At 40.3% G+C, this 27,251-nt stretch overlaps 1 protein-coding gene across 3 annotated transcripts in view; it reads left to right on the top strand.

Moving 5' to 3' along the window:
• Positions 1 to 27,251, top strand: part of GATB (glutamyl-tRNA amidotransferase subunit B) — a 44,688-nt gene that overhangs the window by 12,306 nt on the left and 5,131 nt on the right. The window contains exons 3-12 of one of the 3 annotated variants that reach the window (XM_074589664.1): positions 1,183 to 1,277; positions 3,640 to 3,753; positions 6,838 to 7,036; positions 8,015 to 8,137; positions 11,298 to 11,411; positions 12,481 to 12,565; positions 12,920 to 12,964; positions 15,026 to 15,215; positions 21,667 to 21,800; positions 22,309 to 22,387. In XM_074589664.1, the coding sequence (XP_074445765.1) occupies positions 1,257 to 1,277; positions 3,640 to 3,753; positions 6,838 to 7,036; positions 8,015 to 8,137; positions 11,298 to 11,411; positions 12,481 to 12,565; positions 12,920 to 12,964; positions 15,026 to 15,215; positions 21,667 to 21,800; positions 22,309 to 22,387 (1,104 nt within the window). In that variant the 5' untranslated portion in view covers positions 1,183 to 1,256. The remainder of the gene's footprint in view (positions 1 to 1,182; positions 1,278 to 3,639; positions 3,754 to 6,837; positions 7,037 to 8,014; positions 8,138 to 11,297; positions 11,412 to 12,480; positions 12,566 to 12,919; positions 12,965 to 15,025; positions 15,216 to 21,666; positions 21,801 to 22,308; positions 22,388 to 27,251) is intronic. The other 2 variants (XM_074589662.1, XM_074589663.1) reach the window with 2 other exon arrangements.

The following is a 27,251-nucleotide window of genomic DNA, read 5'->3' as shown; positions in this document are numbered from 1 at the left end:
TTTTTAGTACAAGGAATACTTTGTTCCATAACTTAGGCTTCCTGGTTGCCACGGTTATGGCAAAGATTAATTTATAATTTTTTTTAAAGGTAGCAAATGTAAACTTTTTCCAGGAGAGATCTAGATGTTTCTTCTTTTTTCCCCCCAATTACCCTATGTAATACTCATTAGCAAAGCAATAAGCTGCATACCTACTCTCTTTAAAATGTAAAAATGATCATTTACTAAATATAGAAACATATGTATTCCCCTAAAAGGTGCCAGCTTTCTTTAATGTATTAATATAAGGAGTAAACCTGCTGTTAAAAAAAAAAACTGTTTAAAGAAATACTCTTGGTGGGAATTTGTGCCATTGAAGGTATTGTGTATAGTTTTGTATAGCTATTGGATAGTCTTGTATTTAAAACCAAGGTCTTGACTAAAATGACCTTGCAAATAAAGATGATAAATTTTTAAAAGAAGTCTTTCCACTTGTGAACTGGATGTAAAGAAGAGACCGAGTATCAGAAAATGAGAGATCTTGGTTGGATTGTTCTTTCATTCCTTTAGTGCTCAGTTACCGTGGTGCTTTAGGAGGATAGCGTAGCTACAAGAGAAATGGTGCTGGTGTTGTGATGCCATTGTTAAGCTTTTTCATGCGTTTCCAATACAAATGATGTACATTTCCTTTTGTGATAACTCTCTAGGATTTTCTTTACATACCTAGGAGAGATGCTCCCATTTTAGAAAGCCAGAAATATTTAAGAAGGCTTTATAGTCTCTTGTGTTTTGTCCATAACTATTGCAGGAACTACATAGCTTGCTTTCAAGGCCACCACTTTGCTAACATACCAGACTGGCAGCTTGTCAGTTCAAGCCGGTAATTTAAATCTTTGGTGCTAGTCAAAGCTGTCAACTTAATAACAGCTTACTGCATAAACAAGCTTGGGGGACTTATTCTAGGTCATTAGTATGGGAATTTTCACATACTGAATTGATGTTTATCACTGCAGATTATTTGAAAAGCTAGACTTGTTTGAAGGAAAAGTAGTAGTTTACTTAAACAGCTCTGCATTATGTGCATAGCCTCAATCACTGGAATGGGTAGTAGTAGTCCCTTCAGAAATGGAGCAATATTAAAGAGGTTAAGTTTTGATTTTTGAGGAAGTAGAGGGTCATCTTTTTTTTTTTTTTTTTTTGGAGTCAAACAGGGCAGAGGAAGCAGATTGGCGTGGTAGACATCTCAGTATGCCATAGTGGGAAAGATCTGCTTTGCAATGCCTTCTATCACCACAGAGGTCAGTAAAGAAGCAGTCCAGGAAGTGGTACTAGTGAGTGAGTAATGGTGCATGTACAGTGATTTAGCTAGTATGACCCAGTACGCTGGGGGCACACACATTATAGTCATCTAAATGCTTAGTAATACTACATAGAAAATAATCAGTACTTCATATTTTTATGCCAAATTTTCCCCAGAGACACCGAAATAGTGCAAAACTTTCTCACAGGTATAAGTAGTATGTCTGCAGTAATTATTTCCATCACCTCAGAACAGTGTTATCCCTTAGAGCGATGAGTAAGATACACTCTACCTCATTTGAAGCAAAAATTGAAGAGCAAGTGGTCAAAGGCAGTAGTTGTAGTGTAATCAGTAGCTAAACTCCCACCTGTGTTTGAAGAATGTGCTATGAGGCTCTAACTGTGCAATTCAGGAGCTGGGTTTTGTCTTGCTCTCTGATTACAATCAGTCACAGCCTGTGCACCATCAAGAAATGCAGCAAGACACCAGTTCACTAGTTTGACACAGTGGTGTTTTGAGTCTACCCAATCCTTATGAAGCCTTAACAGTTAGCGGTGACCACTTGTTAAAGGGCTGACTGGCATGATTCTCCCTAGTTTGTAAAGCTGAACAGGATCGTGCCATAATGCTTTAGTAGGAGGAAATTTTGCCTGCATATTTAGAAATATGATATTTTAAACAGTGAACAATTTGACTAGCACTTTTACAAGCTTCCTTATACAGTAAAAAAAAGTAGCTGTACTGTCTGGAAGCATGTAATTGTTGAAAACAAGAGCATATACTATATAATGAACTGCAGCTATGATAGTAAAATAAATTAATATTTTCTAGTTACCAGTTTAACTTTAGATTACAGTCAGGACTAATTGTGTTCATTTTGCTGCAGAACAGTATTTCAAAGGGAAATTGTTCTTCCTTTTTTCTTATTTCTCGTTTGCTTTATGTATCTTTTAAATTTTTTAATAAATAAAATATGCCCGAACAGATGATGTGTTCTAGTTAGCCATATATAGCTACACTAAAGATCTGAAAGTTCCCTTGTTAAAAGTCTTAAATATTTAATTTCTTGTCTGTATAAGCAATTTTTAAGTTTCTGTTACATGAAGAGTTTCTCATATTTTCTCTTATTATTTTGATTTTTGAAATATTAGATGAGTAAAGCAAAGAGATTCCTTTTCCAGCTGAAGACATGGGATGTTGGGAAAGGTACAGCTGCTTAATCTGTTTTCAGAAATCAGGCTGAAGAATATAAAAAGTAAATACTGTCAGAAACATTGAAGAAAACGTTATTTAAGCCTTTTATGCTCTGGTCAATGCAGATGAAGTCATGTAGATTCTTTTACTTAATGTGCCCCTTTAATGGTCCTGCTGGAAATTGACTTCTTGGCAGCTGTACAGTGCAGAATAAGATGGATAAAGTTCTGTTCCTGTTTCAAAATACTGTAAGTGTGAGCATGTCACAGTTCTACCAAGACAAATTCAGTCCTTTATTCTTATCAATTTTATCCATTCGATGTTAGTTAAACCAACTATTAATGAGAGCACATGTGAAAAAAGCTTAACTTTGAAACATTGCTTGTTAGTACTTTCTGGAGTGGAATTTTCTTTCTCCCCTGGATTCAGACCCTGATGAGGAGATAGAAGGATTTAGCCCTGAGAGTCATGGGTTCGTGGTGAAAAACTGCATTTAACTCCTTTATTTCTTCATGAAGGTCTTGCTGGGTCTTCAGATTATGTTGCATTTTGCAAGAACCTTGATCCCATGGGTTACCTGAGTACTGGACATGCATGCATATTTGTAGCCATGGGGTCAATTGATGTCTAATTGGTTCAGTTTTAGCAAAGCATGTAATGTGCTTAACTTCATCCTGGTTAAGCAAAACATTGAAATCTTATGTGTAGATACTCATGAATTCACTGTGGTTCAGTGGTTACAGGTGTTCCAAAGTGCTTTACTGAAATGACACTGCAGTCCCTAATGCAAATCTCCCTTGTTTCCAGTTCCCAGTATGAGCTGACAGCTGATTAGAAGTCAATTATCATTTCCTATGATTTGTCTCACACCCTTGAAGATTCAAAAGTACTGGAATGTTTGCGAAAGTAGCAAGCCAGAACAGTGCACGCCTCCTTATGTGGCATGACAAAATGACTGAATGGCTTGTTTTTTCCTCTTAAAGCTTTGCAGATTTGTAGCTACCACGACTTTAATGATGAATAAGAACTACCCACACAAGGAAAGAGATCTAATGGTGGCTGAAGGCAAGCAAAATTGAATATATGCTCCATATAAGGCAATGTGTGGGAGACACATTTATTACACACTGAGTATCTGAGCAAAACCGTGTGTTGTGTTTCCTTAGGTTCTCAACAGGAGATGTGTAGAAGCAGCAGTGATGACAGGCCTGGCACTCAACTGCAGCATAAACAAGAAGTCCTTGTTTGACAGAAAACACTATTTCTATGCAGATCTGCCTGTAAGTATGCAGTATAGCTGGTTCCTTTACGGCTCTAGGAAGGGACAAGTCTGGAGTACGGGTGGTAATAGGGGATGAGTGAAGAGATGCTTTTTCTGGGTTCAGTCAGTGTTCTGACCCCAACAGGATGCTGTGCTGTGCCCTGATGAATAGACAGCTGTACCCTGGTGCTCACTGATTGCATATGATTGCTCTGATTGCTGACTCCTTGCTTAGCTGCACGAATCCAGTAGCTTAATTTAATTGAATTGGGAGCTGGAGCTGCTTTGCCCCTTAAGTTCTCCATTCCTGGTGTTTAGTACTAATTGTCTGTTAGGGTAAAAGCAGTCTGATAATAGTCCTTCATTTAAAGAGAATGTATAACAAACACAAGTTCCAGTGGTATAAACATAATCGTGTCTTTTTTGTGTGTACTTAGGGACCTAAAAGTATTTAATTTCCCTTTAAAACTTTCTCAGTCAGTAGTTCCAATAACTGTAAAATAAATAAAAAAGAGAAACTTTGCAGTATGATTTGTTGGTAGCTTTCATATTTGGTAAGTGTCACTGGAAGTCAAGTGCATTTTGCTGCACTTGATATGGGTGTAGAAATACTGAAATCAATTAAGAATCTGACTTCTGTCATTGCAACATGATGCAGCAGTTTTTGAGCCTTTTTTCTATTTTAATGAAATTAAACCTTTCTAATTTTGAACATGTATTTTTTTTCTGACAGCTTATTTGTACTGAATATTCAGTTTAACACTAACCTGTCAAAGGGAGGACACTAGTTTTACTTCCTCTGATTTTGGGGTGAAGATCTGATGACTGCATTGAAAGAAAAAAAAAATCTGTTTCTATTTTATCTGAGGAAGATCAGGCATGTTAACTTATCCTCTCTTTAGGTGAGGTGGCTGGGACATCCAGAGAAGCAGAGTGGGAGATTTCTCAGGTCCCAAATTAATGTGTAGAGGTGCTGTATTATTAACCAAACTACTTTCTCTCCCGCTCTTTTGTTCAGACATTGAAAATGTTTTAAAGTTACACAAAATGTACTAAAATAGAATTGCTTCCCACCTTAGAAAGCAAATTGTGTTATAGTTGTCCACCGGAGACCTGGATCTCAGAAGAGATTTCTGTTCTGTTTTCTTCTAGGTTGTGAACTTGTGGCTCTTAGTGAAGTTTATGTAATTACTGTTTGATTTCTGGGGATAACTTTGCTAGTATTTGTGAGACACTAAGAGGCCCTTTTTTGGGGGGGTCTGTAATTAGCTACTGGGAATGTGAAATGCAAACTTACCAGTTTGAATTGCCAGCACTTCTTTATTTTACTTGTAAAACTATCTTAAAGCACATTTCCAGACCTGAAGGAGAAAAAAATGAAATAGCGGGAAATAAACATGACTTCGAAATTCCTTTACGCGTCATAAACACCAAAAACATCACAGACCTGTTTGCAAGGCACCTTTGGTGCTTCTGCTGTTACACTGAAAACAACTTCTCATATTCTTGTGATGTCTGCTGCTATCAGTCTACTCCATAGAAGCTACATGGAAGAATGTTGTTATGGGAAAGAAACCACATCCATGTGTTTCAAGAAGAATGAGGTGGAAGAAGGTGTGTACAGCACCAAGTGGGCTGCCATTGTCTGCAGATGTGAGTTACAGTATCCTCTGGTCAGATAAGACCAAATAAGACATTTGGTCAGGGAGATGCTGACACATTTTACTGGGTTGAAACATGTAATTCTGGCTTTCTACTGGGTGACTTCTGGAGTTTAAGCACTGACAATAAACTCGCCAACCTGCATTTCATAGTGAAACAGTCTAGTCAGGAGCCCTGTAATAAAATGCAGAGTTTAGGCTAATGAGCTGTATAGAACAGATAAAATAAATCCAGCTCTTAGGGTCATTTGACAATGGGATTATTGTTACTCCTGAAAATGGGGCTTTGGATGGGAGATGGGATTCTTGTTATTTATTGTCACTCACTATTTCAGGCTTTAAAAAAATCATTTTAATGAGAAGTTTTAGGAGATGGGAAGAGCTCTGTGATTAGCATAGGCTGCATAGAGTCAGTTATTTTATTTTTCTTATAGTGATTATGGCTAGAAGGTCGTGCACTTCATTGCGTATATAAATTGAGCTGTTCACAGGGCCAGACCATTGTTCTCCATTCCAATGCACTGTCACCATCTCTACATTTCAGAGTAAGCTTGTCCTCCCTGCAAAATATGCAAATACTCCTCCCGATTCATTAAAGTCTGGCAGGATTTTTTTTTTAATTCTCACCACTGGGGGCATGATCGGGTTAGAAAGGAGGAAGAGATGGGGCCGCTGCCTCAACAGAGTAATTGATTCAATTCTATGTTTTTACATCATTGCAGTTATTCCAACTGGCAGCCCCTTTTCTGGCTAGCAGTTTCCCCTTTGAGTGGAGTCCCAGGCATGAAGTAGCATTTTTCAGATGTGTGTCTTATGTGGGGTTGCAGTGTCTATCTTTTAAACTGCTACATAGTGAAATTGATCTTTCTCATTTTCTTGATTTCCCCCTTTCCCTCTCCCTCCCCTCCCCTCTAATGAGTAAAGTTCTGAACAGGCAGAGAGAGATATTCAGCCTGATGGGAGGATGAGTGAGTCCCAGCTTGGGGATGGAGGTACAGTAACTGGCTTCAGACAAGATTTAACATGATCACAGAACCACAGGTGTGGAAAAACCTCTTCTAGTCCATTTCCTGCCCCAAGGCAGTATCAGTGAATTTTTTGTCGTCCTTGGCAAGTGGTTGTGCAGTTGATTTTTGATTGTTTCTGCATTAGTATAGTATCTTATATTTGCCTGTATTGAGGAGCGCTCTTATTTTTTTCCAGACTTCAGCTTCTCACAGTTATGTCAAATTCTAGCCCCATGTTCTAGCTTGCCTACATTCCAGCTAAGCAAAATAACTCTGAATTTACATGTGCATGTGTTTTATTCTCTTATATAGGTCACTATGGAAGATGTTGTGTTTCCAGTTTTGTTCTTAGCCTTTGATATTTGCACTTGGGCATGCTGCTGCTTTCTGAAAAGTGAAAGTTTTATTTGAATATAAAGCTAATTTTGTTGACAGGCTGGCTATCAAATCACTCAGCAAAGAGTTCCTATTGCGGTGAATGGAAGTCTGTCGTACAGTCTCTGCGTAGACAACAAAATGAGCCAGATGGTGACAAAAACTGTGAGGATTAAACAAATTCAGCTGGAGCAAGACAGTGGAAAGAGTCTCCATGATGACACAAGAAGCCAGACTCTCGTTGACTTGAATAGGGCTGGTAGGCTTTGGTTATTTTCCTATTTTCCTTCTCCTTTCTGTGTAAGATGAGTCCTTAAAGGTAAACGGGTGACAGAGAACAGGTGAAAAACAAAAACAGCCTGTTGTCTCTCTACTTGAAAATAAAAATTTGTCAAAATGACCATTAGACTTGAAACAGGGGACTACTTGAGTTTTTTTAATGGCGAGTGGACCTTTCCCATTGCTGTTTGTTGATGGCAGTTGGCGATAGCAAGTTAGAAATCCGTTGGCTCCAGTTTGCTCAAAACTGTATGTCAGTCACATACAGCCATTCAGCTGTTTAAGCTCTTGCCACTGTATGCGTTGTATTTTAAAAAATAAAAAATTACAGACCTAGTGAATCAAATTTGTGTATAGAAGGAGCAGCTGTTGGAATTTGTCAGTGCATGAGTCAGACATTTCTTTTAATTATTATCTTTGAAAAAATGTAGATTTTTTTCTTTAAACTTTGAAATTGTAAAGTGAATGAGCCAAATTAGCACACAACATGAGCAGCAACTCGGATGGCTTAGCCTAACTGGGACACAGTGCTCCCATGTGTCCTGTGGCTGCTCATATTCTTTGAAAGCTGGATCCTGGAGCTAAAAACTAGAGTACATCTGTTTAGAGTTCTGTCTGTTCCAAAATTAGTTTAAGATAAATAAATTTGAATTTGGAATCAGATTGACTTTAAATGGGAGTTCTCCTAGAGAAGGGCAGAAGAGAATTGTGTCCTTCTTATCTGCATGTCATCAAAGGATGGAGGACTGTCTCCCATTTGTCTGTTCCTTTAAAAAAATAGGAAAAGTTTTTGTAGCAATCTGCAGCTAGGCCCATAGTGACAGTTACTAAATAATACATGGGGGTTTATTTTTTTTTCAGAAAAAGCCCAAGTGCTTTCATGTGTTCAGCCAGTTGCACTCTAATATGCCAAGATCAAAAGCTATTGTTGAAAATCTCCTGTCTCTTTCCCTGATAGGAGTCGGCCTCATGGAGGTTGTCATGGAGCCTGATATGTGCTGTGGGGAAGAAGCAGCTGCAGCAGTCAGAGAGCTTCAGCTCATTCTTCAAACACTTGGGAGCAGCCAGGCAGTCATGGCAGGTACAGAAGGGGGAAGGGCATGTTCCCTTGTTAACAGTAATTCTCTGCGTTTGCAGGAGTTTTGCAGCTTCTGTTTATTTTGCTCTGTGGTTACTTATAACGCATAGCCTTTTCTAGCTGTTGTTTTTACATTTCTCAGAGCCTGTCCTAATGTCTGCTGTGCTTCAGGTGTCCTTATGGGCCTGCCTCCCTCTGCAGAGATTTGCAGTGCTAGATTTTATGTTGCCTCACACAATAATTTTACAGGATAAACCTCTGCAGGAAGGAATGTCCGCCAGGGTTTGTATGATGTTTCTCCCAGTTTGTCCTCATCTTGTTTGCCACAGTGCTGCAGCACAGAAGATCTGTAGTAAGGATTAGTTGCAGAATATGGGAGCGTGGACCATCTTGTAAGTTGTGTGTCAGGTCTCAGCTAGTCATAAAATAGGTGTAGGCAGTAAACTTGTGCTGGTGTCATGGGTGAGATGGGGTAAATGACACCACAAATGCAGACGTGGGTGCTGTGTTTAATTTAAGAACCAACAAGACTGCAGCTTTTACCCTGCTCATTCTGTCTCTCCCTCCCCTCCAGCATTATGTTCACTAGGTTTCAATTTCTCTTCCCACTAGGGGGATCACTGCTGGTCTGGGGAGGTGAGCCAGAAAATTTTGTTGATCTGTGCTGTGCAGCAGGCTTGCAGGTACTGGTCTCAGGTGTTAGAGGACAAGGTCCTTTGGCAGCCCCTGGCACTTGTCTCCATGCATCTCTCTGATCTTTGGGCTCCTCCCCTTCCTCCAAGATCTCTCTAGCCAAGATCACTGCTATCTTTCTGAGACTATTTCCTCTTCTGGGAACCCCTGCTTTTGGCACCAGCTCTTCTTCCTGGAGCCCTAAGGCTCCAATTTTCCCAATAGGTGATGTGCGGAAGCACAGTGTGTGATCAGCCTCCTAACTGGTGATTTTTGTCTCATGTCTCTCTATTAATTGGAGGATTCAGGTCATGCCATCTTTGCTCAGTCCTAATGTTACCAAAATTTACAACCAGCCCATGGTAACAGCTAGCAAATAGCAGGCTTCTGCTTGAGAGTTTAAAAGTACAGTTTTGGGTATTCATCCTCTCCACCCATACACCCAATTATAAGCTAGCTATTAGTGTTCACAGTGTGAGCTATATTTTTGCCTGTGACAGTTGGCCTTACTGTTTGGCAGCAGATTCGGTCCATAGTATAAGTGGATGCATCTCCTAGAGAACTGAGTCAGAGTGGCCCATGAATCACCCAATAAATGGGATTCATAAATGTTGGCTAGTGATGCAAATCAAATTTAATGTAGGGGGAAGTAATAATTGCTAGACATTATATATGTCTCTGAATCTTTTCTCTCACTAGTGTTACACATGTCCAATGGGACACAGTTGTTAATATTAAGCATCCAGTTTGTGGACATACATATATAACATAACTTATTACTATTGAATTTGGCCCTAAGATTGCCATCGGAACTGCACTATGATATCTTTTATCACAGTAAGATTTCTGACTTTAGAGGAGAATTCCAGTGTTAGGAATAATAAAAGTATTTGGATTTTTTTAAAGGTGGTGTTTTTAGGAGCTTTCTGCTGTGGTTTTCCTGCATCATAATTGCTTTCTTTAAAATAAGGTCTTTACATTCTCATATTTTACCTTAATTCTACTTGTGTGTTCAGTGAAAACAAGTGCCTGGTTTTATCAGGTGTTATTTCATTATTTCATTGCAAAGTGAAAGGAAAAGAAGCTTGCCTTAAAGTGGGCATAAAGGAAAAAAGCTTTTTTAAGAACATTTGGGGCCTGGCTCTCCTTTCATTTAGGCCTGATTGACTTCATTGTCTTGTCACTTTGACACCTACATCCAAATAGAAGCAGGTCATGTCTCAAAATGAAGCAGGGGCAGGACAAGACTATTCGTCTTCTGGAACGAGTACTCATTTCACCCCAAAGAGGGAGCACATGCAAAACACTTCTCTCTCAAGCGAAGTTGGATCATTCCAGCACCTTTGTCCTTCATTTGCATGGCTGGCAAGACTCTATGAAGACAGAAGAAATTAGTGTGCTATCATCCAGCCTCCTTTTATAAAGTGTACCAAGGGCTCTCTCATCAATTTAGAACTATTGACCAGAATGGATTCTGAAGCTGTAGATGTCTTCACGGGTTTAACTCTGAGCTATTTTGCACTCTCTTTGATAATGCTAATGTATCTAAACAAAGTGTTTGTTTCTTTTTATCTTGAAATTATAAAAAAAAAACCCACCCCAAAACAAAACAAAGAGGAAGGCTACAGATGTTCACTGTGTGATATGGCAAAAGTGATGTTTCTTTTTAGTACAACCTCTCCCGTTTGTTTATTCCTACCAGTTGAATAACTGTGGCAAGCTTTTTCTTCTCAGAAGGGATGTCTTTAGAGGGACAAAACTTAGAAAGATACAATTGCAAGTTACTTGTGGTAGAGTCATTAAAGATCTGTAAGGACATTATTCTGCTTTGGACTAAAAGTGCAGGATGCTTTTATATAACACTTTGTATTCAGTTTTGGTTTTTGTCAGCCAGGGAAATTTGGGGCAGGGGGGAGATTGCTGTTTTTTAAAGAGAGGAAGAAAATTACAAAAAAAATCCACTGCTCACATTTTGTCCTTGAGCTGTAAATTTCCAAGAACACCTTAGTAAATCAGTTCAACGTAGCCGTAAGTTCTTCTGTTCTATGCTAGGGTAGTATATATCCATCAAATTGTAGTTCCAAAAGGTATTTTTATGCTGTTTTTAGAGGAGTGGAAGCTTACAATCCGCCACTTTAAATTGCTTGTCTAATTCTGCCCTTTGTTTAAGAGCTGTGAATCAGAAGCTTTTTTCACTATATGGCTTAGAGGATCTGTGCAGCACTGCACAATGCAGTTTTCTCTGAGAAGAATTATAAGCAGTATTTTTTTAAAAATAAGTATTCTCAGAAAATTTTGAATGATTGGAGGAAGAGTCTTGAGGTGGAATCACAAACAGAATGCTATGATGAGGTGGTTGTTACTCCTTTCTGAACGTATGGAAGTCTGCTATTAATGTTCTGCACATAACGTGCAGTTTATTAAAGCCTGACAAGGTTTTTACTCTAGTTTACAGGGAAGACTATTCTGTTGATGAAGTTTTCTTTCACAGAGGGTCAGCTGAGAGTGGATGCCAATGTTTCTGTGCATCACCCTGGAGAGCCTTATGGAGTGAGGACTGAAGTGAAGAATATCAATAGCATACGATTCTTGGCAAAAGCAGTAGGTAAATGATGGTTACGTTATTACAGGAGCATTGTAGATATTTTATGTGGTCTGATATGAAACAGGTCAGGGTCCTGAGTGCAGTAATTGGCCTTAAATGCCCTGACTTGCTTCATCTGGGTGTCCCCCATCCATGCACCTTGCCCATTGATCCAGAAGTTCCATTTAAGCTCAGGCTGGGGCCTTCAGACTTTGCTTGAGCTGCATCACAGGTGTGACAGTTTTCAGTCCTGTCTTCTGATGGGCCTTGGACCTGTTCAGTAGTCTTGTTCCCAGTACTGTCTCTGGACTTTCCTCCTGCTGCTTCTGACTGAACTCCCTGGATGGACCCTGGACCCAACTCATCCCCTCACCTGAGCCTGTCAGTGGACCCTGTTAATAGCACATGTCTCTGCCCATGCTGTTCAGACCAGTGGGACCGCACCAGGCAGTGGGAGCTCTGCCTCTTCTGTCGTCACCCTTGGCTCCTGGCACGTCCCCCTTTGTGGAGCAGCCCTGCTCTTGTTGCTCCCTGACAGAATATACCTTAGCATGGGGATAGCAACCGTGTTAGTCTGCAGTGTTTTTGCGGGGTTAACCCTCTGCCTGCAAGAAGAATAAAGCAAATGATTCAATGCCTAGCATGTTTAGTGCAGAAATACGTTAGTAGTAGCTGTGTCCTCCAACGCAGATGATTGCTTTCCACTGAGTACGGTAGGTGGTGTGTTATGAAGTTCAGATGCAGCTTTGGTATCAGCAAGAAAGGATGATTATTACATCTCCAAAAGAAAACTCAACTGGGTAATAGGACAGTCACTAGCAATGTATGGCTTGGCTGCAGTGCCTGGGAGAAAATGTTTTCTATTTAATGGGAATGAAAGAAGATGAGGAAAACAAGCAAAAAAAGAAGCAGTGCTGGAGAAAGAGACAGTGACTGATAATTCTGCCTGTAACTACTGCTGTTTATTTCATTAAGGTTAAAACAACAAACTATTCCATTATTGCATAGGAGTGAAAAATGAAATAGTGGAGTGTACAAAAGCTAGTAGTGCAGCATAACAAGCTTATTATTTTTCTTCTGTTTCTGTCAGACTATGAAATACAGAGGCAAATCGAAGAACTTGAAAATGGAGGAACAATTCTGAATGAAACAAGAGCCTTTGATTCCAAGCTTGGGTGAGTTTTTATTTTGGAGGAACATCAGGAACAGCAGCTTTAGAGTGCCAGGGATACCTAGTAATATGATCAGGAGAGGTAATGTAGTATTGCTCAACTTCTGTCTTCTAAAGCTAATGTTTACAGGCATAGTCTCCTCACAGGCAGTAATATATTCTTAAAGTCGAGGCTTTTTCACAACAGATTGTGTGCTATATCAAGCAGTGTCCATGTGACATACACACATTCTTTGAAGCAGCCTTAGGAAGCTCTCTGGATCTTCATGAGGAGAAGTTTTTGGGTTTTGTTTTTGCCGTAAAACTAGTCCTGTGGTGTACTACTTACCACATCTTACTTGTTTTGTTTTTATTTCAGGTGCACTGTACCAATGAGAGACAAAGAAGGAAAACAGGATTATCGGTATTTTTTTTTAATAAAGTTAACGTTTCGAGAACTGAGAATTTGTTTCTTAAGTATAGTCAGAGTAATGAGCATATAAAGTTAGTCAGCATAGTGAGTATGTTTTGGAAGTTTACTTTCCACTGGAAGGGGAAGAGACCTGTCAAAACTGTCTGAGCAGTTCAGATCTAGAACTGTGTCTCATCTCTGCTAAAACCCATAGACCTTTCCCAAAAACTAAGCTGGAGTACCGTAGCTCAATGTGGGTAAGTTGAAGGTTTACTTTGTGGCCAGTACACACGTCTTCTTAAGAACGGCAGACAAAAAATCTAAGAATATTGTGAGTTAAGCCTTACTCCCGCTTTAAGAAAATGCTGAGGGAAATGATTTTCAGATAGCTGGCCCTGCTATTTAAGTCCATGCTTAAATTCTGTGATCATGGATCACAATCACTATTTGAAAATCCTAACTACTACTGAAAGGTGCAGCATTCATAGGCAGGCTTCTACCATTAAATCTTTGTAGACCTAATGAAGACGTTTCCTTGTGAAGTACTTCTTGCCTTCCACCAGTGTGAGATGACAGCCATCAAACCATAAACAACCACCCAAGAAGAATTTAGCCAGAGGGCCGGGGAACAAGGCATGGGTCGTCTTGGAAAGCAGCACCGCTGGGAACAAGCGCTGAGGCAATGCTGCAAAGCAGCAGCACAGCTGCTTGATGCCCTAGCATGGGAGGTAGTCACAGTGGCGTCTGGATGGGATGGGGAAGAGTGATGCAGCTCAGTAACTGCTGATTGCTCTGGGCACCCCTTCTTCTGCTCTGTGCATGCCTGCCTCCTCCTCTCGTTAGGGCCATCTTAGTGCTGATCCTCCCAATAGTTCCCTAGTTTGCATCCCATAGACAGTCTTCCTGTTACTCCCAGAGTTCACTTCCCAGATGGAGAATTGTAGTTCTGCAGGAGAACTTCAGAGCCTCTTAGCTTTGCCATATCTGTGTTCCTGTTAGATCTACTTATCTATATTCTAGCCTGATCTTACTAGAGCAGAGCAAGGATTTTGGAAATTTCCCACAAACTTTAAATTTAAATCTGCTCTTTAAATTCTTGTTTGTAGAAATGCAGCAGAAAAGGCAGTGATCATTTTGTGAATAGGGTAGGGGCTGACATAAGGCTTATTTAACAAGACTAGTTGGAACAAAGGCAAAAGAAAATTCATGAAAAACTAGGCAAAACTGGTGAATCTAAGATATTTCAAATAAAGACCAGAAAGATTATTACTATTACTAAGACTATGATCAGTATTAAACTGTGTTTTTCAGCTTGTTTGTAACTTACAGCAGTAAGCACATTTTACATTAAACTTAAAATCTATGTTTAGGCAGATTTGAAATAAAATTTATTATAGTAAAGGTAGAGGGTGCCCAGTGTCCTTTCTTCTGATATTTTTTTTGAACCCCTCATTTGATCATGTAAGAGTGAGGTTTCTGCTTCAATCGCAGTTATTTGAGTGGTTTGAATTGGTCTTCTCTTTAAGGGAACCTTTTGTTCTGTGATGGCACCCTGCTGAGCGCAGTAACTTTGCTTTTAGCACAGCATGAGATTTCACCAAGATTTTTGAAGTTAATCTGGAAAAGGTTACAACCTGCCCAGATCACTCCTGTCAGCTGGCTGTCAATCTGGGTTTTACCCTGCAGTCCACTCCCGCTTTTGTCCAGATCCACAATTCATGCTTGATGCCAAAAGGAGTGGGTTATTTCCATATCTGTTCTTATTGTTTTTACTGGATTTTTTTAATTATTGTTTTGGGTGCAGAAGTGTTAATTACCCCTTTCCTTTCATCGACTCTTTGACAATCAGTGGCAAATACTCAGAGAATAGAGGCATTGCAGCAGTTCAGGGGCTGATCTCTTACTACTTAACAGTGATATACCAAGTCATGAATTTTTACTATTTTGTTTAGTCGAAATAGCCATACAACTTCCAGGTAAGTATAAATTTGTGATATAAATTTTATTCCTTGTTGTTTAGCTTCTGACTGAAAATAGTTATAAAGGAGGTTTTTTTTTTTTCATTTTTACTAGGTTTATGCCAGAGCCAAACCTTCCTCCTCTAATTCTGTACGATGCAAAATCTTTGCCAGCTAATATGAACCATCAGCAAGTGGTAAATATTGATTGGATTCATGAGAGACTTCCTGACCTCCCCAGTGTGAAGAGAGCAAAGCTTGTTGAACAGTATGGAATTCTTCCTGAACACAGCTTCGCCTTATTGGTAGGTCTATTGATCAAGTGCTAAAATAAGCCTAGAAACTTCAAAGTTGCACGTTTTTTGAAAAGATTTACAAATGCCATATTAATCAGCTGTCAGTTTTCATGGATGTTTTTTAGTTGGAAATATGTCCAGTGCATATTCTGTACTTCAGAGCCATATACATAGAATGGTGGGGAAAAGAAACCATACACAGTGCGCCTAGAAGTGTTTCTCGTGCAAGGTGCAGTCAAATAACTATTATTTAATATTGATCTTGTCTGTCTACTCATGGATGCACCCGTGACTAACTGCAACGGATGTACAACTTCCTGCTGACAAATCCTTGTCTGCAAGTGCCTCCTCTTGTCTGTGGGTCTGGTACAAGGCTGGGCACATTGTCAGTATGTAACAAATTAATAGAGGTGTGTTCCTGATTGCAGAAGCAAAACCCAAAGTTTAAATCTTTCAGCTTCATGTGTGTGTTAATCTGGTTTACACGTTATTTTGGAAAAAAAATTACGTATTTTTAGGTAAATACACAAAATGGATGGACAACATCAACTTCAACCTCACAATGCAATTTACCAGGGATAGGTTCAGAAGAGGGGATGAGAAAGAAATGGATCTGGCAAATATGGATATAAATAAGGAAGTGACAGAAAAATCTCATAACTTCCAAAATTATTCTAAAGGACAATAATCTTCTTAAATACAAACTGCATCATCTCTGTTTGCCAATGATAACTGTGGGGGGGTTAGACATTTCACATAGCCAGTTAAGCTAGGATGGTGTCCTGCTTTGGTTACCTCTGTGACTAATGGAGACTGAAGGGGAAGGACTTATTCAGAGTAAGATTCAGAGCGGAACCATAAGTACTTTAAATTGTCCTCTGGAGGAGTTCCTTTCCTTCAACTATAAAAGGAGCACAGTGCCCCTAACTTAACTACCTAATATTCCTCCTTTGTGTGCCTGTAATTTAATACACTTGTACAAGAAGCTGGTTCTACAGGAAAAAAATGGTTCTTTCTTTTGAGGAAAGCTGTTAGGAAAACTGCTTTTGTGGTGCTGTGCCATTTTAGTGAGTTGCAGATCTTTTACTGTTCAGTGGGAAGGCGAGTCATAAATCTCATCAAAGTCATGAGCCTGCAGTGATAGCATCGAGAGGCATCAGTAGTTCTTACCTTTCTATTTCATTGTATAAGCTGCAAAATGTGATTTTGCCGTCAGTATTCCTATCCATCCGTGCATTTTTTTCACATCAATGTATTTCTCACATATTAAAATAAACAGAGCTCAGAAAGGTAGATAGGTCCTGAACCCTTTTTTCTGACCTTTTTTTCCTTCTTCTCCCCGTCTGTGGTGGGTTGACCACGGCCAGCTGCTAAGCACCACAGCTGCTTGCTTATTCCCCACACCAGTGTGTGTGTGTCTTCCAGACAGGGAAGAGAATTGTAAGAGTTGTTTGAGATACAGACACTTATTTAAGTGAAGGAAAGAGGAAGAGAAAAACCCAAAAGTGATGCAAATGCAGTCACTCACCACGAGCAGACTGATGCCCAACCAGATTCCAACCAATGACAAAGGCTACCTCACCCAGAATCCCCTGCCCTCACTTTTCCTTGTGAGCAGGGTGTTATATATAGGCATGGAATATCCCCTTGGTCAATTTGGGGTAGTTGTCCAGGTTGTGTTGCTGCCCAACTTTGTGCCCACCCTTGGCCTACTCGCTGTGGGGGGCAGAGTGGGGAAAAAGAGAAAGTGCTGCTCAGCAGTAGCCAAAACACCGGCATGTTGTCAGCACTGCTTTAGGCACAAATCCAGAACACAGCACCCTCTTAAGAAAATAAACTCCATCCCAGCCAGACCCAGTACACCCACTCCTTTCACTTGGCATCAACCCACTTCTTGAACGTTTCAGTTTTGCTGGTATTGATGGCTTCTGCTGAGTGGTTCTGTCATCTCTATCAACTAGCCCTATATATTTATCTCATCAGCTGCCCTTTCTTTCCAGCCATTTGCTGAAATTCACTATTGCCTTTGCTTTTTCCCTTTAACTTTTTTTCCGTTTTGTAATGTATAAGATAATTAATGAGCTCCAAGCTGAAATTTGGGATTCAGCTTGTAATAAGATAATGCATCCATTTGAATGCATGAAGTGAATACATTCTTCATTGTGGGTTGTCTTTTATTGTGCATTAGAATGTCAGCGTGTATACTCTCCATAAAAGTTGCTTGCCTGTTCACTGGGAGACTAGTTAACCTTAATTCATCTGAAAACGGTATGTCCGTTGCTGTGTTAAGCTTACATCAGGAGTTGCAGAAGATTGCTGATAGGGCCAGATGCACAAATCTAATGAGCATTCTTTCAGGTTAGAGCGCCCAGGAGTGCTCATTAAATAAACGACAGTAGTAGAGGGATGACTCTAAAATGCAAAATCTCTTTTCTGCGCAAACTTGTTAGAGAAAACATTATGCACCAAAGTTATAATAAAACAATACCATACTTCAGCATGCAGGTTAGTTCCTGAGTTTGCTTCCTGAGTGTCATTCTCATATACGGTAGCTGCCTGTACGTACTGTAGTATTGAGAATCTGAGACTCCTGCTTTGCTTAATTACAAGATGTACTGAAATGGAAGGAGAGCATTACCTATTAATATCTTTATATCTGAAATTTCTTAAGTGTAAACTGATACATTTTTGACAGTTTTGTATAAATTGCAAAAATAAAACAAGTTTCTGATTTTCTGCCTGCAGAACCATTCTTACTCGTAAAGATACAATTCTTTGAGCCACGTAGACTCCATGGTATTTGGATACTCAATTTCTGCATGCAATTTCTACTTTGCTGTGTTAACTGGTAGGGTGGCAAATACCGCAGTCAAGAGGGGTGTCTAACAACTTTGCCAGTTATGGTATTGTAATATTCTTATCTTGCTTCCTGTTGAGTCAAAAAAATAAGATGTATTGGTATAGACACTAATGTGATGTTTTGTTTTCAAAAAGCATGCTGAAGTCTGGGGAGATCCAACCAAAAAATAGATCAGTTGGCACAGTATGGTGTTGGAAAAAATCAGTCTGATCGCTTCCTTTCTCTTCCCAATTCCAAGCCTTCCTGTGCATTTACTGTTTATCTGCTTACTCAGGTAAAAGTGGCCGTTCCACTTGGGCTTTGGCTTATTGCTTTGGTGAAACAATTGCATTGGTGAATCCTTCAAACGATCAAAAGTGGGATGCTGTAGAAGTTGGTTTTGACCATTTTATGTTTATGACATGTTGTTCTCATACATGTTGGTGTGCAGGTGAATTGATGCTTATTTTTAGAACTTAAATCATTTTATAAGAAGCTGTGGGAAAAAGTTTGAACTTTGACTGCTCTGCTTGTTTGCTTTAATAAGCTAGATTTTTCTGGGTTTTTTTATTCCTGACAATCTTGCGCATTTTTGCAGCAGTTGTTACCTCACAGTTGGTGATCGTGGGAACTGTGATAGTGAAAATGGGAATAAGAAAGCAGAAAAAGATATTTTATTTGAGAACATTGATGTGGTTTTCTTCTTCAGTTCTTTGGGAAACATTAAAAGTTTGCATTGCAGACCCAATGTTCCTAAAGATTGTACTCATGGTATTTTGTAAAATAATGTATTGTTTAAAACTCATTTAAAAAGCATCTGAAATCACTCCACTACTAGTTTTTTTGATATCTCAGTACGATTAAATGATCATTTTAAACCATGTTTAAGAAAGAAAGAAGTTTGCATCTGGTTGAAATATTGATGTGTCAGATTTCATGCCAGTGACAGTCTAATGAGTAAGTTACAGCATATTTGGTGTGTAATGGGAGCACCAAGTGGGCTGGATCACAAACATGGTGCTGCAATTCCATATTTCTGGTTTTACTTCTATAAAGATTAAAATACGTTATTCAGAATTGAGAGAGAACAGTCATTTAGCATTCCTGTAAACCAGTATGTTAGAGCATGCAGTGGTTTTGAGCTCAGCTCTATCACAAGGGACGGGGGGTGTGTGTGTGTGTGTGTAGTTGGAATGAATTTGACATGAAGGAAGTTGACCAAAATACAGAACAAACTAAAGTCATGTTCAGGTAGTACAGTGTCTAGAAATTGAAGCTAATCAAGTTTTCCTTGAATTTTTCTAATATGGCAAGAAAATCAGGAAAATGTTTCATTTTTGTCAGTCATTCTGGTGTTTTGACATTCTACCTTACTTGTTTCAGTCTAGCTATTGATGGGTTTTCCTACTCTTTGGCTACAGAAAATGGTAGTCCCTTGAAAAAACCTAAAATGAAATGCAAAGGAAGTTGGGGGAATATGTCTGGTTTTATTTGCACAAGTATTGAGTATGGGGTTTGGTACCTGATGGCAAATGTAAGTCTGTCTGAGTATTCCTGGGCTTTTCTGCTCTTGCTGCCTGGAAATCATCTGATTAAAATGTGAAGGCTGGGTATGTTTGTCCTTGATTTTCAAAGGTCTGGCAGCAGGGTCAGAGCTGTCTGTAGCTCCAGCCAGGCTGTTGGTATCCAGAAATCTGTGTGTGTCCGCTCTCTAGCCTTTACGTGATGAAAGCGTTGGACATACTGCATCTGAGTGGTGTAGCCTGCATTCAGACACATGCCATCCGCAGACGTGGGTTTTTTTTGTGTGCGTAATGTTGTAGCTAGACCTACTCTGCCTGGAGTGTTTGTAAAACCTTCTGCAGCATGTGTAAAGAAAGCAGCATTTATACGTGCTCACTTTTTTTCCTACCTAAATTGGACAGGTGTTTTTGTGGAAGGGAACCCGCTGTTTAAATAATCAGTGTTTGTTTGTGCTGTTGAATCCTGAGGTGAATTAGAAAGAGTACAGTATTTAGTAATGGATCATTTTAGTAATTCCTCTTAACACACATGCAGTTGTAAATCTAGTTTACTGTGCTTTCGTAATCATGTCGTTCCTTTACTGGTGGTTTTTTTAAGCCAAATGTGTTCCTCTAGTCTACTTAGCCTTAGATTTTACATAATTTGATTCCAAAGTAACTGCTAGTTAAATTTGTAAGAATACTAGAAAAGAAGGGAATTCTATCTGTATGTGTCAGATGGATAACTAGGGGGAGTTCCAAGGTTTACTCTGGTTCACAAAAGACCTTTGTGGCTTTCCTACGCTGAGAACTTGGTTTCTTTGCTCAAGGTAAAGGGGACGGGTCTGATTTTTGTCACACCAGTTTTACAGCGACCATTAGTCTAAGTGCATTTTGTTCTGTTTCACAGAACAGAGAGCAGTAGTCTGCAGTCTTCTCAAAAGCCATACATCATTACTGGTGAAAAATGTGGTATCTACAGTTGTTGGAAGTTTGTGTTGTGAAAGTTTTGAGGGGCAAAGTCTAAAATTCTGTGTTGCTATGGTGATAAATTGCCTTTGAAAACAAGTGAGACTGTTTTGATGGGATGTGTTTGAGTGGAAAAGTTAGCCTTTGGTTTGGTGTGTAGCTGCACTCTTTTTGCTCAGAACCATTCAGAGATCTGGCTGCAGTCAGCGTGTGCTTGGGAAATGTTTTTGCTGTGATGACAGTATACTTAGAATAGCTCCTTGGCTGGCTCCAAACTGTTACCTCTCAACTTCTGAAAGCTGGCGTGTTCTCCTGTGGGTTTATGCTACACACTGCAGAAGGCCAGTGGCACGCTGGATTTGGATTCCTCCTTGAAAAGGTAGGAGCTGCCACTTAATATCTCTTCAGCCTTCAGTAGACCTAATGAGTTCTGTGCTACAGTTGAAGATCCATCAATGCCTTGATGACACACAGCACAGCATTCAACAGACTGTGCAGTATCTGTTCTTCTAAAAACAATCTCAGATTTCACTTAGCTATAAATTGAATCCCCTACTGTCATACCTTCTGAGCATTTAGGGTGCTGTGCAAAAGCTTACAAAGCTTCTCTGAAAAAACTAGAAAAATAAAACTGCTTCTTACAGTATGACCTTTCCATATCATTGGAGGGTGAATGCAAGCTAAACTTACTCCTTCAATCCAAAATAAATGGAAGCGATTGCAAGATCGAGTGAAATGACTGTAGATGGTTTGGGGAAAAATCTCTTCTTGGTAAAAGGTAGCGGAACAGCCTGTTAGATCGCAGCATTATATTTTCTAGCATTATGCGTACTTAAAATACATGAGGAGATGAGAGAGGTTCTCCCCAGATGCTAATTTTAGGGAGGAGTTAAGAGTTAAGATTGCTCTTTTATTGGAAGTTCCATTGGAACAGACAGGCTGGCAGATAAGCTGTATGTACCTATTCTGGATGTAACATAGTTTGTTTGCTGTTATGTTAATAAAATCACTTCAAAGTCTTGTGACTTTCGAATGAATTCGCAAAACCAAGTTTACTTTAGGATTAAGTATTTATACTCCAAATGTAATTGTATAATTAATCGTTTGCACTCTGGTATCTTTTTTTGTGCATTTAACTTCTCTCAAACAGAATGAAGATGGATTAACAGAGTTCTTTGAAAATGTGGTAAAACAGACACAGATGAAACCGAAGAAAGTGATCGGCTGGATTCTCAATGTCCTGCTCAGTTATTTGAAAGAACATTCCCTTACAGTAAAGGAAAGGTCAGGCTTCTTGATTACTACAGTGGTGAAATAAAAGTGATCCTTTTCTCACGTACCATGAATAGTATCGTGTCACTCTGTTCCTCGCTTCTGCTTTAGTTATTTTCTGTGAAGTTTGTTAGGCTAGGCAGTAATACGTAGGCCTTGACATTGTCATGCTGAATGAACTTCACCAAATACCTTGCAGAGAAGATGACCATGTAGTTAAGAGTAGTAATCAGAGCCTTCCTTCTTTGGAATATGAGGATGGTAAGGCATAATCAGGCGATCAGTACCAAATTTGAATATAGTTTATCTTAAGGGAAAATACTAGCTTGTCCTGCTGAAGTGATGGTTTAGTGATGGTTCTTGTCAGTGTTAGGTTGGTGCTTGGACTCGATGATCTTAAAGGTCCCTTCCAACGTAGAAAATTCTGTGATGCTAACTGTGTGATCTTTAGGCAAGCAACAACAGCCTAGATGTATTACTCACCTTATTCTGAGGTAACTTATGCCCCCTTTTTCCCTAGCCCAATCAGTTCTCTTATGATGGCTGACCTTCTGAACCTTCTAGAAAAAAAAGAAATTTCTTCTACAGCAGCAAAGCAGGTAAGTACCTTTCTTGATTTTACTATACTTTGAATCTGTGGCTGCTTACTCCATTTGTGTAGCAATTTTATAATCAGTGTCTACTGGTACATCAGTTGCTTTAAAAGGAAATTATGTAGAGTGTTGATGAAGGATAAATCTTGTGTCTACTGTATACATACAATAGATGAAAATACCTCATGTGTAGATAATTTTACAGATACATCTGCATATTCAGTGTTAGGAGGAGGCACAATCCAAGTAGTAGATTTAAGCAATGTGAACTGAAGTCAGTTAAATCAATCCTGCTTCTGAACAGATGGGACACGATCTCAATTTCACAGTTCGAGTCAGACCTGAGTGAAAGGTCAGTGGGAGCTAATCCATGACTTGCAGTTAAGCTGAGAGTATCTGTTACTAGGTACTACGGGACAGTAAGGTCTATGTTCCCAAGCATTAGCTTGTGAAAAAGGATGTTATTCACCTGAGTGTAGTCACAAAAGAGTTCTGCTTTGGTGTACCCCTGAGTTAAAAGTGGAGAGGTCTGGCCTTTCTTTTATCCTTGCTTCTTGGAGCAAGTGCTATCAAGGACCTCTGAAGCAAGTACTGCTGGTAAAGCTAGTTTCTCCCTCTTTTTAAGTATCATCTTGCTTGGGACAGGCTGAAAAATCATCTCTTGATGATTTGTGTCTAAAATTGTGAGATGCTTATGATGGATCTGGTGACTGCTGTGTCTATAGACAAAATTTGGAGTTTTTTGTGATAGGGAATAATCTGTCATTCACCTTAAACTGCTGCCAGCTCATTTATGTGGAATGCGTTGTCTTTTCAGATTAATTATTGTCCTCTAGATAAATGCATTAGATGGCTTCTTCTTCTCAGGTGTTCATCGGTGAAACTGTTTGTGAAGATGTTTAACTTGCAATGAAGATATTTAACTTGCCTTGTCTGCTTTCAAGCGTTTAATACTCTGAAATACACAGGGCAGGTTTCCATCCTTCTAGCATGTACTGAAGTCAATTCACTTTTTTTTTTTTTTTTTTTTTTTGCACGATTATAAACCAAGTGTAACTGTTGCAAATGTGTCTCTTTACCCTACTTGGAGACATTTAAACTTCCTGGTTTGTTGTTTTCTTTTTTGGAGATGCTTGTGGATCTTAATTAATTTGGTCTCGTTGGTGGTCTGCTTCTGTGAATAGCCAGCTGCATATGACAGGCATCATAAATAAGGATTTTAAGTGCCTGACTTCAGGCATCTGCATTTGGAAATTTTGGATTGGAAGAGTAAAAGCTTCAAAAAGGAGATAAAGTATTAATAGGAAAAGCATTGGAATGCAGAGCAGTTCTGTGCCTGCGGGGTTATGGCACACCCATCAGTTTGGTGTCTGCGTTTGAAAGGGAAGCTTCAGAACTCCAATCTTGACTCTCAGCTTCCTTGTGGAGGTAGAGACAGGGTACTGCCACTCTTCTACGGGAGTTTCTTGCCTTGTGATATATTTGTGTGCCAGCACTTCTGACAGCTTATGAAATGTCAAGAATTTCAGAGATGCTTTTCTTGTTTAATTACCAACTCCTTGTAATGTGCATGTTGTCCTCGGTGTTCTGAAATTGGACACAGAGAAATAACAGTACTGTTTGCCATCACTGAGTGATGCTATCAAACTGCAGAAACCTTGCCACATTTAGAAAAGTATTTCAGTTGCCTGGATGTCGGAAGAATAACAAATGTTTATAACAATTCTCAGCAGTAGGCAGAGATACTGGATGGCCCGAGGGCAGAAAGGGCTATATATACACAACAGCAGACGAATTGCAGCACTTGGGGTGGGGGAGATTGAACTGCAGTGGTAGAGACAGATCCAACAAGAAAGGATGGAAGGGTTCGATGGGGTGAGCGCACAGACATGCACACACATACATGCTCGCTGCAGGAAGCTCTTAACAGTTTAAATTTTTTAAGAGGTTTTGTGTTCGGTCTCTGCTGTATAAGGCATTAAAACACAGACAGATAAAAGCTGTAAGCACTGATTATAGACACAGAACATTGTATGGTAGGATGCATATGCCAAAGAAAGGGCACTGTGCGCTTCCATAATTACCACTTAGGTAATTACAGAGCTCACGCCCAACTTGCCATCAAATATAGCATCCTACTCTAGAGGTCTCCGAAGCAGTTTCAGACTGGTGTGCCTGTGCAAAGGGGAGCAGCTTCCAGCTCTGCCGGCATGCAGGGCTGTGGGGTGAGTGTGTCCTGGATCGGGGACCTGCACAGGCACACCCTGTGTCCCACCCCAGAGGCACCGTTTTGAAGATCACAGTGGGAGGTGCTGGTGCCGTTCACCCAAGGCTGAAACCAGTCTGCCCGATTGTTTGTGGGGCTGGCAGTGAGTATGTCTCTGGTGTAAGGGGCCTGCCTTTGACTTACGGCACTGTGGGAGAAGGCTGGCTCCTAGGCTGGAGAAGCAGAAACTTGCCCCTGCTGAGAGCCACGCTGGAGCAATTCCTCGTGGACACCCTCGTTGCACATTCATTGGGGATTTATTGCAGGGTATGGAGGAGAGCAGACCCCAGGTCTTGTTTGCTTCTGCAGTTGCACAGGTCACTCACATAGGAGTAACTTCAACAGACCCACTTGGCACTCCTACTCCAAAGTAGATAGCAGGGAAATGAGTACAGTACACAAACCTAAACAGAACCATCTGCTTTGACAATTATGGCTGTACCATCTGGAGGACTGGACCCAGCCTGCCCCTCACTTTTGTCGGAGGCTGAGGGACAACTGCCAGACATCGAGGCTTTCCATCACTGGGAAGGAGAGATGCCCACAGGATGGACTCGAGTGGTACTGCCTGCTGCTTCCCCCCACACTTGGCAGCAAATCACTGCAGATAGGGTTTCCAGTTGGAGCGTTCTCAGGCACAGCAGTCAGCTGGCACATTCGCCAGTTGCAAAATGTTTGATATGATGCCCGTGGCAGCCAGACGTGTAAGTCCTGATTAATTCATCTCGACCAATGCTTTGCTGCTATGCCTGTGTAGGTAGAGACAGCAGAACATCATTAAAATCTAATCACGCTCGGGCAAGAATCAATAGTAGAAACTACTGAGATTTCAGTAATGGAAATGAGGCCTGAGATTCTCGTTTTGGCTCTGGAGACTTCATAATTTGATCCTCCTGTTCTGGTGCAGGCAGTTTGTGTAAATGAGTTGAAATCATTTTTTAAACTGCTTTCTTTAGATTCATACTCCTTGCCAAGTGGAGAAACACATTTTTAAAAGTGCATCTTTGACAGGTCTTGGCCACATCTCTTTCTGCTTTTCTAGGTACCTGTAAACAAGCAATGGCCTTGATAACATTGTTGCTCTACTAGCTAAGCGGAGGTGCTTGTTACCAAATCGAAAAGTACACACCATGCAGATGTCACCGGGAAAATCTGATGCCTTCAAGGTTTCTAATGGGCAAGCTTTTCTCAGTGCCAGGAGATGTTTGGCGCAGGGAATCAGAGCTGGATCTCTGACTGTCAAGCTGTCCTGCCCCTGATCTAAGTCAGCCTGATGTACGAGTTGCTCCTGGGTAACTCTGCTGTGGTCGGCTGCTTAGATTTTTTGTTTGTTGCAGATTTTCCCCTCCTGCAGCTCGTGGCATCCTGCTTGAATACATGCCAGTCCTAAAAATCACATCTGCCTTTTCCCAGGAGAGTGATATGGCTTATTCATTGTCCAGCCCCTGATTTGAGCAGCGCTTCAGATTCTCCAGGGTGTTTTGCTGTGGGCTGGGCTGTGCTGTGCATAGAGGACAGGGCTGCTTCTGAGGGGTGATGTACCCTGCCGGTGCCTTGGGTGGCCTTGAGGACAGAAAGCTTCCTGCCTGATCCCTCAAGGAAAGAGCAGGAGGGGGTTGTGGGACAGGTAACAATGGAGTGCAACAAAAAGAAGGCGAGTGGCTGCAGACAGGTTGAATCTCTGCTGGCTGTATTTCTTTCTAGGGGTATTCCAGGTAGCACTGGCATGATGATTTTTAAGTGCTGTACTAGAAGGAAGATCTTGTAGAAGACATTGTATAATGCACTGATTTATTTAGCTATAAACATCTGAAAGCTTTACCTATAAGAGCGGCTGTAACTCTGGCTGCTTATCAGTAACTTTAATATTGTGATCTGACTTTAACCCTCTTACAGGGGAAAAAACAAGCTGTAGCTGCTACAGTATAGCTGTGTGTCATTACCTTCTCTCGAGGTCTCCAGCGGAGGGATAAGATCCCATAAAAAGCTTTGGGATACCGCTGGCAAACAAATCTCCTCTTGCAGGAATTGTATCAATGCATGGTTCTTAAATACCTGTTGTGGCCACAAAATTGTTTAACTGAAGGTCTTTTGTAGCAGAAAATTCTTCATGCTGAAGAAAATTGCTGGAGTAGTTAAGATACCATCCCACGTGCTTCGTTTTTCCCAAGTTGTCTTGCTCCCCTGCTGATTATTTAACATGCAGTTTGAATGCCCCTTCTCCTCTCCTTGTCCCAGCTGCTGCTTCATCCTGCAGTGAGTATTTAATGCTGAAATTCTGGCGTGACATCCATTTCCATATTGGTACACAGCAATGGCCCAAACATACAATCATATCTTCAGCTCAGGATGGAGCACAAGCAGCTGTTTTAATAATGGTTTCCTTTCTCTCCTCCCACAGCTCTGAAATAAGAGCAAAGGGAATACAGAAAATGACCGCCCAAGGAAATTGGTTTTTTATAAATGTTCTCTTCTCTCAAGTTTATTCCAGGGCGATAGCCCTGCTGCAGCGTTGGAAAACACACTAGCATTAACAAGTGATTATTCCGGAGGCCTGGGTTCACCCAGCATTCCAGTACTTGGAGGTGATGCATAGGTGGGCTG

The sequence above is a fragment of the Larus michahellis genome, chromosome 5 (assembly GCF_964199755.1).
Source record: "Larus michahellis chromosome 5, bLarMic1.1, whole genome shotgun sequence".
NCBI lineage: Eukaryota > Metazoa > Chordata > Aves > Charadriiformes > Laridae > Larus > Larus michahellis.
The sequence above is the reverse complement of the archived record's forward strand: the minus strand, read 5'-3'. Positions and strand labels throughout refer to the sequence as shown.